The following is a 12,498-nucleotide window of genomic DNA, read 5'->3' as shown; positions in this document are numbered from 1 at the left end:
ATCTAACACCCGTCTGGCTGCCACTGATATTGCACTTGAAATTTTTCTGTTTCTTCCAAGATTATGTTTATCATATCACTTCAGAAACCGAGCCGGAATAATTATGAGTTGCAATATTAATTCATGAATCAATCCCGAGGCAATCCTCGGCTCCCGTGGTTAGAGACGACGCCGCTGACGTCACCATGGATCAACAAAATGTAAAAAAAAAAAAAAGAAGATGTTTCTCATTTGGTTTCTTTGCTGGAAGGAATTATTGTGAATCCCCAAAAACTTTGGTGCAATTTGGGAGCAGGAGAACACAAGTACTGTACCCCATGCTGTATTTAGGACACATTGCACCTCAAAGCATGTTATGAAAGTCAAAATTAAATGATGAATACATCCTGGTTGCCTTGGCGACACCTGTGGCACCAAATGTGGTTTTAACACGACGGGTCGCAAAAGTCCGGAGGCGGCGAAAGCAACCGTTGTTGTTTTAACAGAGAGGAGTCATTCGGCAATTGGCTTCTTTTTTTTCTTATTCTTTTTCAATCGGGCAACGGTGATCTGATTTCATGCTGCGCACACGGCAGAGCGACAGCGAGACGAGGCGGTCACCTCGCTGAGAGGGTTGGAGGTTGGAGGCTCTTCTTCTACTGTGGCTGCCGGACAGCTGCGGCCGTGATTCGCCGCTTAAATGCCTTTCACGGGGAAAACAACGTCATAACCCATCAGCTGTCGCTTGACGAGCATTCATGCAGATCGCATCAGCTATTAGCAACTTCATTCAGCATTTCCTTATGTGACTGTTGCCCCCGACAACCAGTTTTTGATACTACTAATACTAAATATCCCACTACTGTCATCAGTGGGAAATAGGCCTAAACACCATTGTGTGATAAGGCAATAGAAACGGCCTCTTATGTTTCATACATAACAGCAAGTATGAAGCTAAACAGGCCGAGAGAGAGACGGAGAGATGGGACGTCAGACTGAAACCCGTCCAGACGAACGGATGGAGCGGGATGCGGTCGCTCCGTTCCCACCGCTCGCTCGCTCTCTGTTCTTTCTTCTTTTTTTTTGTCGCGTTCGCCCCGTCTCCGCCGCAAAAGAACCTACAGATGTTTCGGATCAAAGCCGTGTGATCCAGCTGTCACGGTCCCTTTCTCTCCTTCTCCCCGTGGCCGGCTCTCAGGAATCCCTTCTCCCATTCCTCATTTCACAACCCCTCTAATCCGGGCTTGTAAAATATTAACTGCCCTATACTCGCCCCCCCCCCCAACTAACTACCTCCCTCCTCTTCATCTCTCCACTCCGTCGCTCTTGTCCTCCACCCCTTCCTCTCCCTTTTGACACTCTCCCTCTTATCTCGCTCTCTCTGCCGTATTCTCCGCTCCCGGAACGTAGACCTCTAAAATGTGAAGTGTCAATTAACCCCGTTTCCGTCTCCTCCAGTGGCTTCCGCCCGCCAGAATAGGAGGGCAATGATCACGCACACACACACACACACACACACACACACACACACACACACACACACAGACAACACTGTATATCTACATGTGCGGTGGGCCCAAGATAACATCGCAGGAAACAGGAAGTGGATTTATTTGAGAGTTATAGCCCCGACTCTCAAACACACACACACACACACACACACACACACACACGCACACGCAGGCACAGAAATCAGAGACAGAGACACTCTCACACACAAACAGTTGCACAGCTGCAGCTGCCTCAGTGCTCACATGAAAGGAGAAGGCGCAGGAGCGGAGAGAGTGGATGTTAATCTCCCCGCTGGAAGGAAAGAGACAGGGACAGAGGATAACGTGATAACTTAATTCCAAGATATTTGCCGAGGAAGTGAATGCGTGTGAGCGTGTGTGTGTGTGTGTGGGTGGGTGGGTGGGGGGGGGGGGGGCGGGTACAGAAGTGTGCCATGTTCAATCCATGTGTGCTTGTTTTGAGTGCCTGTGTGTGTGTGTGTGTGTGTGTGTGCGTGTGTGTGTGTCTCTACAACACAGTGCGTCTGTATCAGTGCATTAATATCTGCATGACTGTGAACGTGTCACCAGCGCTTTGCTGCCAATACTTATCACGTCACACAGCAAGTTAATCGGATCTCTGTCTTCGCCGGAGGCATTTAGCATTTTTTTTTATTCTCCCGTGTCATACCTCGCAGGAAACATCCGAGGGACCTGCCCGACCAGCTGTGCCACATGCTGACGGAGGCAAGAAAAGAAAAAAGAAAGGTCTCATGTGGCTGCAAAAAACGACTAGAAAACAGATCCAGTGCAACATTGTCGTCCGCACAAGCAGAAAATGCAAGCGACGTTTCGGCCTACGTGTTCATAGCGAGGGCTGAACGTCCCGATTCGCTCGTCATTACTGCTGAATCTCCTAATTAATATTTAGTAAACCGAGCACATGTTTAGTCTATAAAAGGCCAGAAAGTATTCTCTTTTTTTTTTTTACGTGTCAATCACAGTTTCACACGACCGTAAATTAAGGTCAGAAATGATTAACTGTGATTCAAGTTGCAGACCTATGCGAGAGAGAAAACCCGCCAACATTCAGCACGGCTCATTAAATCGCATCATGTATTTAGTTTTTGCTGGAAGACAAAATACAGGTTTGACCTATTTAGGCGGATGAAACCTCACCCATAGTCGGACTGCACGCAACCAATATTCCCCTTATTACTTTCAATATCAGTCAAGCTATTGATTGCCCCCCCCCCCCCCAAAAAAAGAGGACATTACCCTTATCAAGTTCTCATAGCCAGATATAATATTTATGATTTTGTCAAATAACCCTAACACAGCCCTCAACCAAATCCAGTTGAAACTCCTGAGTGTTTTAGGTCTTTTTTTTATGAACAGCATCTTTCACTTATATATTTTTAATGATAACATGAACAGAGGCCCGGTTCTGTTCAAGTGTCCCAGTGTGGCAGTGAGCCATCACGCACGCACGCACGCACAACGCCAGGACCCTGAAACCGAAGCAGCTAAATGGAGCTCCGCCGTGATGGAATGCATTATTCACACGTGTTTTTTCTAATCTACTCTAACCTAACAGTTTATCCTTTTGCCCAACATTCCCCACACTTGCGCAGGTTAAGAGGATTTTTTTTTCCTTTTTTCTTTTGCAGAACGTCATTCCCACGGCAACCCAACTCAATGCGAAGTGTGCGCTTGTTTGACACAGTCTGTGGAAGCCAGCAGCCGCGTAATAAAGACCCGACAAATGGAACCGCTTGGCATGCGGCCGGCGAGACGGCAACCTTGAGGATAACGCTGTAAATAAACATGTTGTAAAGTCAACAGGGTCCCGGGCCCACGTCCACTCTCGTAATGACCGTTTGTCGGACCACGCCATATTTGAGCTGGTGAGCTATAGTCAATGTTATTTGGAGAGAAATGCTGCATAATGGTAGGAAATACTCTGTATTCACGGGGGGTCCAATGAAAAGACAAGCGGAGGCCAAAGCGGGCGGATTAGAGGCTCTGAGCAACGGCCCAATCAGGTGTAAATAACCCACGTGTAACCCCCATTAATGAATCTGTTATTTCTGCTTATGCCTCCTATTCTGACTAAACACACACTGCACTATTCAATCTAAAAAAAAACACTGTACTAATCGGACCTATCGCGTACGGGATGGATCATTGTGTTTAAAATCAAAATTGGATGTTGAAACATTTGTTTTCTGAGATGTATATTCAAGGAAAACCCATGAGACGTGTAAGTTCACAAACCGACGGGCTTTGAGTAAAGGAGAGACAAAATCTGGTTTTCCATTTCCAATTAAAATGAAAACATAGAGGAGGGCAGAAAAGAAAAAGAAAAAATCTCCCCGAGCAGCATTGGAACGCAGAGCCACAAAATGGAAACAATTTGATCTTCTCGACCCAAACTGATGATTCTCCCGGGCTCCATCTCGGTGTGTCAGCCGATCCGATATTTTACTTTCAAAAGGCACGGCTCCCCTTAGGCATACAAATGCGATTCACTGATAAATGTTCTAGTGAGTTACAGGCCCGGCTGGGAAGCGACACGGTCAGATACGTACATGCCAATGAATTCACAAGGAGGGCTACACACACGTACACACACACACACACATGCGGCGTACTACACATTGTCACAGCGATACACACACACAATCACTCTTGACAACACGAATGCAAGCATGCGCGGCCGCCGAGGCACAAACACAGGGAATATAACATTTTGAGATGGTAAATCAGAATGTCAGAGCCGAACTTCAATTTCATTACACGCCGCTGCCGTGGCGCCGGATCGTAACTTACAGCCAGTTACTCCCGGACACACACACACACTTTAAACACACACACACACACACACACACACACACACACATATGCGTGTGCATGCACAGCCAAGTGAACTCAGGGATGCAGAATGACGGAGCGCCACTCTTGCGCATGTCAGGGCCAGATAGTCTATGAATTGAAACGCGTGCACGCACACGCGCGCGCAGTGCCACACAGCTGGTTCTCCATAATCTAAATTCATCAGTACTCTTATGTAGTCAAGAGGGTGTGTGTGTGTGTGTGTGTGTGTGTGTGTGTGTGTACTGTACAGTATGTGTGTGTGTGTGTGTGTGTGTGTGTTTGTTTTATGGGTTGTGTAGATGCATCTCTGCATATGATCGTGGCTGTGTGAATGTCAGCCTGTTTAGCCGCCGGAGCTAACGGGCTGAGGAAAATTCAAGTCCAACTTACGGAGTACAGAACATACAGTACCTTACAAATGTTGTGTTCTTCTACGGTTTCAGAAACCTAACTACTTGAGGAGATGCGGTTGATGTGAAAGCCGACATATATATATATATATATATATATATATATATATATATATATATATATATATATACAAATTACATATTTTCGCTGTCACTCTGTGCTCCAAAAATACTGCAAACAATAATCTTCCTTATTTATAGTAAGTATTCCCCTTTAACAAAAACAAAAAAAATATTATATTGATATAATCATAAGAATCGGCTAATGCCACAATGAAATCCAAATCATGTCCCAGTTACATTACGACATGTAATGTGCTAGTCAGGTATGAATATAGTTTTCTGGAAATAGCATTCAAATACTGATGGCGGTTTCGCTTCTATGTCCAAAGTGTTGTTGAGCGTGTTCGCGCTAAATCGCGCCGCCTCAAATCATTCAAAGCCTTTCTGTCACGCCGGCGAGCCCTGGATCCGACATCTTCCCTCCGAGTCGATGCTCTCACTTCATCAACGCACATTTGACGATGCTGCCGCCGCAGCCGCGGCGGGAAGGTTGCGACGCCGCCCTGCCCGGTGGCACTCGCCGTTTGACACGAGTCAACGCTGAGCGGCGTTGAATCAGCTAATCAAACGAGCGCGGCCGTACGTGTGCTCATGAATATAAAGTCGTAGAACCCGGCTAACGATAGTTTGACCTTAATTGACCTCTCCGGTTGAATTCACAGTTCACAAAGGTGAACGGAGGATGAAGACATAAATGTGCCGTAGTCCCTCCCTGCCTCTCCAGACATGTGGACCTCTTATCTCCGTGTGTCACCGTCTGACCATCGGTTTGTTGCGAACCACTATCTCGCTTTCCTTCCCTCCACGCGCGACGGTTTTCACTTGAACCGTCGTTATCTTGCCCATCGCTGGTGCGTTCAACACGTGCGCACGCAGAGTCGGACTTGTGTTCACGTGGTGGTCGGTCGCTGCGAATAAAATATGGCGCGCGCTAAAATGCGTACGCCCTCTGGTATGCATTTTTGTGTTGATGTGTTAAGTCGGCGTGTCAGACTCTGGCGTGCAACTTGTGTGTGTGTGTGTGTGTGTGTGTGCGTGTGCGTGCGTGCGGCCCACGGGCCTGTACATGTGCAGGTCATCCGTTCACCGTGTGCATTGCATGTTCCTTCTTTAGCCTCTGGACACGCACAGTCCTGCAGGTCTCAGCTTCAGTGACCTCACAACCTAACGTCACGTTGGCTCTTTATGCTAATGCGCCGCTTCTGGGAGAAGGTCACGAGGGGTTGGCGATATTCTCAGTGCCCCCCGTCGGAATCCCACTGCGAATGAAAAGTCCGACTTCCCCTTAATGGGCGAGAAACTAGTCGTGTCTTCCCGGCCTGACCCCCTCCAGCTCCAGTGTTCCCTGCTACATTTTTCATATTTTTCCTTCTCCACACTTGTGAGGCAAGTTGCACGCGGCTTGTTCCAACAGAAGCAAAATATTACTAACCAGAACATGTATGAAATATAATTGTGTGTGTTTTAAATTTTCCTTAAATTCAGAGGTTCTCTGGTTATTAGACGCGACATTATTCATGGGAACATGATTGGTGAGAAGGGACGGCGCCTACGGCTGCAGTGAATATTTTTCAAAAACCATGAAACTGCTAATTGAATTTTGAATTCATTTGTCCGTGTGTGTGTGTGTGTGTGCGTGTGTGTGTGTGAACAGCATGTGCGACATGCATTTTGCAAAGTGGACTCACTGCTGGGTCTGCTGGGGTGAATTACTTGTAATTGGACATTTAAGACTCTGAAGGCTACATTGCAGCCGTGCATGTTTGGTAATTCAGTGCATATTTACCGACTGTACATTTATGAATGACAGTTGCGTGTCTCTCATGGTGGCAGAGAACTCATACAATACATGGCAGTGATATGAAAAAAAAGAAAGTGCACAAATGAAAATAATTGTTTTGCTTTCCAGTGATTTTTTTGAAGGTGCAATTACAGTGTAAATAATATCTCTGTGCCGTTTGACCTCATAGGAGGTCGTTAGATTCGATTCATGTGAGACACAAATTCGTTTTGCAGTGTCCTTGATTCTGTTTGTTATTTGTTCATCTCATGTTTTCAATCATTATTTCATCAACGATGTAACTCACTCGCGTATCGCAGTGCACAGAGCCTGTCCAAATTTGAAAAAACAACCCTCAGGCCGCTCCGCTTCTCAGGGCTGTAAAAGACTGTTTAACCCCGATGGCGTCCCAGTATCCGGCGGCACACAAGACGTGGAATAACGAGCAAACATAGTCGAATTTTAAGCCTTTGCGAAGGACACTGATGGTTTCAAAACCTCATCTGGTACTAAATAACGTTGTCCTAATGCTTCGTCCTCTGAGCCGTCTATTACCGGGAGATCAATAGCACTTGAGCTGAATGTCATTATGGTTATTAGGGCCTGCTTGTCCGTATGCTGATGAGGCACGAGGACATTACGCAGGGCAGCGTGAGCGCCTGATGCTTGCATGCATGTGTGAGGGGGGAGCGCACGAGTGTACTCACAAGTGCTCCCTGCCCGTGCTCCCACCGACGCCATATCAGATGTGCGTGTGCGGCGTGCTGGTGACGGGCGACGCGTCTCCGCAGATGAATGCCTGAAGGGTCAATGGGAGCGGTTTCAAGGTGAGAGCGGGACAAAGTGATGGAGAGAGGAGCAGCAGCGGCTGGACAAAGGCAAAAACCAAGGGTCACAAGGCAAACGATTGCTGTGGGAAAAAGCGGCACCGGCAGATTTGGACACGCCCCCGAACGCAGTCGCGCCATGAGCACCAGTTTGTCCAGACAGGGCCCAGAGAGGTTGACCGTGGAGGAGGAGGAGAGTGAAAGCGATACAGAGGCGAGAGAGATGAATGCCCATTGGTACAGGAGGGAGGTAGGGAAAAGATTGGTGTGACCCGAGAGGATAAGAATGGTGGGAAGCGGCGGGAGAGGCGGGGTCAAGCGATCGCCGAGGACTTTTTCGCCAGGAAAATCTGCGAAAAAGAGAAAAGGTCGTTTTAGCAAAATATTGACGAGAGAAAGGGGATTATGAGTTCACTCCCGCACCTTGATCACGGCTTAACGCCACCTAAAGGCAGTGGAAGGAATGGGCAGAGCCTTTTTTTTCCAATGTTATTAAAGTTCTAGACGCCATTCTCTCCCCCTTTAAATAAAGTAGTAGATTCAATAGGGCCGTGCAGCGCATCAGACACCGCGTCAACGCTCGTCGACTTACATTACAACAACGACGTTCTGCGGGACAGATTCTCTGCTCTTCTTTTCTCTTCTCTTCTCTTTCCTTCTCACCGCCTCTCTATTCCACACTCACTTGGCCACACAGAGCACAAGAGGCGCCAGCGGCATCCTCAACATCAAAGTGAGGCTGTACGGGATTTCCAAATTTTTCTTCTTTTAATTTTTTTCTTCCCGTTTTTTTTTGCTCAGATGCAAATAACTTCTTCATGTAAATAAAGTCACGCGTCTGTTTTCAAAGCAACCTGACGGAGGGGGAGATCAAAAGAGAATTTCCATTTCTCGCCACCGACATGCATATGCGCGCGAATTATTCGGACTCTCTCTGGAAAAAACGGGAGTGGCAAACGCCGGGGGGGGGGGGGGGGGGGGGGGGCGGACGGGACGGAAAAAAATGAACAGCGATAACAGAAGAAGGAGACGGCGTGTGTGCGACAGCGAGCGAACGGCTGGGAAGGTTAGGAGGGATCGAGCGACAGACCGGGGAGGACGGAGAGAACAAACAGTGTCAGGTTAATGTTAATGGGGACGGGGATCTTGTCCTATTAAATATAGATGGCTCTGTTATGGGGCATGAAATATACATGAAACACTGGAGTCGACATCTGTATCGGCTGCGCGCCTAAGAGGCACGTCGGCGGAGAGATGGAGAGCAGGAACAGAGCTCCAGTGGAAAAAGCAAAAAAGCAAAGGCATTGTGATGGGGAAACAAAATGAGGGAGGGGGGGGGCGACACGCGGACAAAGACAAGGATCTCGACTTGATCCCAACGTCCCACGTTTTCTGAGTAGAAGAGGGCTTTTTCCTCAGATGACGATCAATATTTTACCGTCGTGTCTCGTGTTGCCGCGGATCCTTCTGTGTTGAAGAGTTAATCTTGGCAACAAAAGCAGGGCTACTAACCCCGGGGGCCCGGACAAAGACGCCCATAAGGCCTGCGCGTATCCCTCGGCCCCCGTGGTCATGTGGCCCGCCGCGGCTTTGCTGAACCGATGGACAGAGGGAAGATCGTGCTCTCATCCGCCCATGCCGATATTCCCCGTTTTTTTTATTCATTCGTCTTCTTTTCTGTCTCCCAGTTGCCAGGAACCAGTATGAGCGAATGGCGAGCGATGTCACCATGCAGTGCGGCTCCCTGGACAACGACGCGTCCGTGTCCTGGAAGGTGAACGGGACGGACGTGAAGGCCCAGCACCGCCTGGAGGGTCCGCGGCTGATCCTGGCCGCGGTCAACCTGGGCCACAACGGACTCTACAGCTGCTTCCAGAACCCGCACGGCGAGAGGCGTGACACCATCTTCCTCCACATCGGCAGTAAGTACCCGGGGGGGGGCGACCGGCCCACCAGATGTCATCTCTAATAGTGCGCGCTGAATCTTTGATTGCCCCGCGAGGGGAGAACTGGGTCACTGCAGCGGCAAAGAGTGAAAAGGAAAGGAAAAAAAATGACCGTGACCCAAAGCATCGGGAACGGCTGCCGGGAGTGACGGCCAATCGTCATTCTCGCCTCGCTCTGCCGTTCGTCTCTTTCGGCCTCGATGGCGGCGAGGGACATGATCTCACTTTCCGTCGCGCTTGTAGCGCTCAGCCCTTGTTGTGGTCACCTTCCTCTCTGCTCTTCTCTTGTTCGTGGGCAAACTACGGAGAGACACGTGGGACACAGTCTGACCGTTACGGTGTCGCAATGTCAGAGACTCAATTTCCCACCTCAGCCGGAGAGCCGGATATTGGAATAATGTACCCGAAGTTGGATTTAGTGGCCAGAGTGAAAGCAGCAGTGGGTTCGATGCAATATTTTCATGGTTTGCTCCCATACTACCCAAACCGATGCGCTATGGCTGAAACGTTCTACTTGCCTTGTAGGAGCGACAGTTGACTCTGCACGTGAACTTCCAGTAAAACTTCTGGTCAACTGTTGCGAGAGGCCCCTGAATATGACCAACGTGTGGCAATTTTAAGATTTCTCTTTACACTATGAGGTCTACAGGCTATGTGGACAGTTCTGCACGTTGCAGAAATGCTGTAATTTTGCGCAACTGACCTTGTTGTCAAGCAGCCAGATCGAGGAAAAAAAAGCTCTTTGAGAAATTGCACTCGCTCTGTTACCGCCACAATAGGGTCGAATACATTTGCACATGATCTCGAGTGCTGACATTATGACCCTGCGTTACGTACCATGCGATCTTAAATGCACTCCATTTGCACAAGTTCACACATTGGCGTCCGCTCGCGTCGTAAAAGCCCTTCAGGTAGATGACAACTTTTAATGGTGAAGTTATGACATGTGAAGTGCTGTTTCATTAAGATTTTAAACGCTGATATAAAAGTTGAATTGTTAACGCTTACAGGTCCCTGCCCCACTGCAGCCACCGGCTGACGAGGCCAAATGATTAGTTGTTAAAATGACATTCGGCCATTTTTGCTGCGAGGCCCGTGCATTTTAATAATCATGCAAAGGCTAAACGAGTGTCAATTTTAACAGCGTGCCACGCTGCCCTGCGAGTTGGCAACGGCCTCCTCTGAGATCCATTATTCTGATGGTGAAGGTTTTATACACTGTGGGCCCGCCGCATGATAGGATGGGAGAGACTTATAAACGATAAGAACGCCCTGAGGACACCTTGTTTTTTTTGTTTTTTTCTTTTCTTTTAATTAAAAGTGGCGTTTAGCTGTTAATTCACATTTGTTTTAAAACAAACTTAATAAAGAGTGCTCCGGGTGTGGAATCCTTATTTGGGGATAATGCATGAAGGTTTTTCTATTTAATCCATGCTTCAGTCTCTCTTTTCAATTCATTTTATTACATTATTAACTAATACCTTCACTGCAACTTGTTCTTAAAAGGCGTCATAGTTATTGCCTTTGACGAATCCACCGAATAAAGTCCAGGGAGCATCATTGGTTTTGTTTAAGGCAAAAACAACGTGAGATTATTTATATTAAAGCCATTATTACCTCTTCTAATGACTCTTCTAATCCTTCAATTCCCCTGTTTGTATACATCCGTCAGTGCAGCACTGCTCCATGATTGATGGCAAGTTTCAGAAAACAAAAGTTTTCTAGTCCACAGTCATATACTGTAATGTGCTGTTAATATTGCTGTATTAAAAAAAATCAGGGAGGCACTCAAGCATTATCTTTTTCCAGGACGATGCCAAAAGTGTCGCGTTTTTGATTCATGTCAAAGGAAAATCATCACTCTCATGGTGGTGCTGAAAAAAAATAAATATATGATGCCGTAGACCGCCTCAGGTCGAGAGGCAGATTGGTCCGGTCACCTTGCCTGTGCAGAGTCAAATTGTCACCACGGTAACAGGCTTTTACCATAAATCTGGTATGTGGCCTATGTAGAAATAAATGATCCCATTGAAGCCGATTCCACGTAGATGATTAAAAAGGATGATGCAACGGGACGGAATCCCCCTGTTATTTGAAAAGGTGGCCGGCACAGGCCGTCGCCTTTTTTTAACCAGGAAACCACACCTACGGTATATGATTTCCGCCAATCTTGTCGACAGAACCAATGAATAGAAAAGGCAAACCTATCAAGATTTCCTTCCAGGCCCATCGGTAAAATGTAACATTTCCCTTTTAAAATGGTTGATGAATGAGACTGTACGGGAGCGTGACAGTTTGGTTAATCGCATCGGCAGTGATGAATTACTGAATGCTGGAATAATACTGAATTAATGGGAGTTTTAATGCTATGGCGGATTGTGTCAGCGGGGTGAATGAGGCAATGCACAAACAGGCCGAAGTATGTTGTGTGTGTGTGTGTGTGTGTGTGTGTGTGTGTGTGTGTGTGTGTGTGTGTGTGTGTGTGTGTGTGTGTGTGTGTGTGTGTGTGTGTGTGTGTGTGTGTGTGTGTGTGTGTGTGTGTGTGTGTGTGTGTGTGTGTGTGACTGTGGAGTAGAGAGTTGACAGGGTCACACCGTGTAACTATCCATCGGGGGCTGGGCTACAGGTTGGTGTGAGCAATGCCCCCGCGGAGTGGCCCGGCAGTGATCATAATAAAGTTGATGGCAAGTTGGTGCCTTTTCAAACTACACAAATAACTCCAATTGCCATCTCACACTCTGTGGCGCGGCGACAATGACATCGCGACGGGCCGCGCGTGCTTTGCGATTACCATCCCGATGATGGTTTGATTTCATGCAGTGTTTACGACTGACACACCGGGGGCTTGTTATATTTTACACAGACAGAGGCGTCGTCAGGAGAATAGCGCAGGGCCATCTGTGTGTGTTTTCTTTCCTTTCCTTTTTTTTTTTTTTTTAATAACTCCAGACTTCACACCTTGCGTCTATCTTTCTCAAACTTTGCGGCCATCTCTCGTCTCTCTAACTCTTTCCATTTGTCTCTTGTTTCTGTAGCTCTCTCGATCTTCTTCACATCCTCCATATCCTCCTTCGCATTCTCGTCCTCCCCTCCGTCTCTTTTTGTGTCTTTGTGTTCGGCTGCATG

The 12,498-nt window shown here is 47.6% G+C and overlaps 1 protein-coding gene across 3 annotated transcripts in view; it reads left to right on the top strand.

The window, feature by feature from the left end:
• cntfr (ciliary neurotrophic factor receptor) overlaps positions 1 to 12,498 on the top strand; it is a 185,969-nt gene that overhangs the window by 98,415 nt on the left and 75,056 nt on the right. For all 3 annotated transcript variants that reach the window (XM_035608637.2, XM_035608639.2, XM_035608640.2), the window contains one exon: positions 9,115 to 9,348. In XM_035608637.2, the coding sequence (XP_035464530.1) occupies positions 9,115 to 9,348 (234 nt within the window). The remainder of the gene's footprint in view (positions 1 to 9,114; positions 9,349 to 12,498) is intronic.

The sequence above is a fragment of the Scophthalmus maximus genome, chromosome 20, assembly GCF_022379125.1.
Source record: "Scophthalmus maximus strain ysfricsl-2021 chromosome 20, ASM2237912v1, whole genome shotgun sequence".
NCBI lineage: Eukaryota > Metazoa > Chordata > Actinopteri > Pleuronectiformes > Scophthalmidae > Scophthalmus > Scophthalmus maximus.
This window is presented reverse-complemented; position numbering and strand designations above follow the sequence as displayed.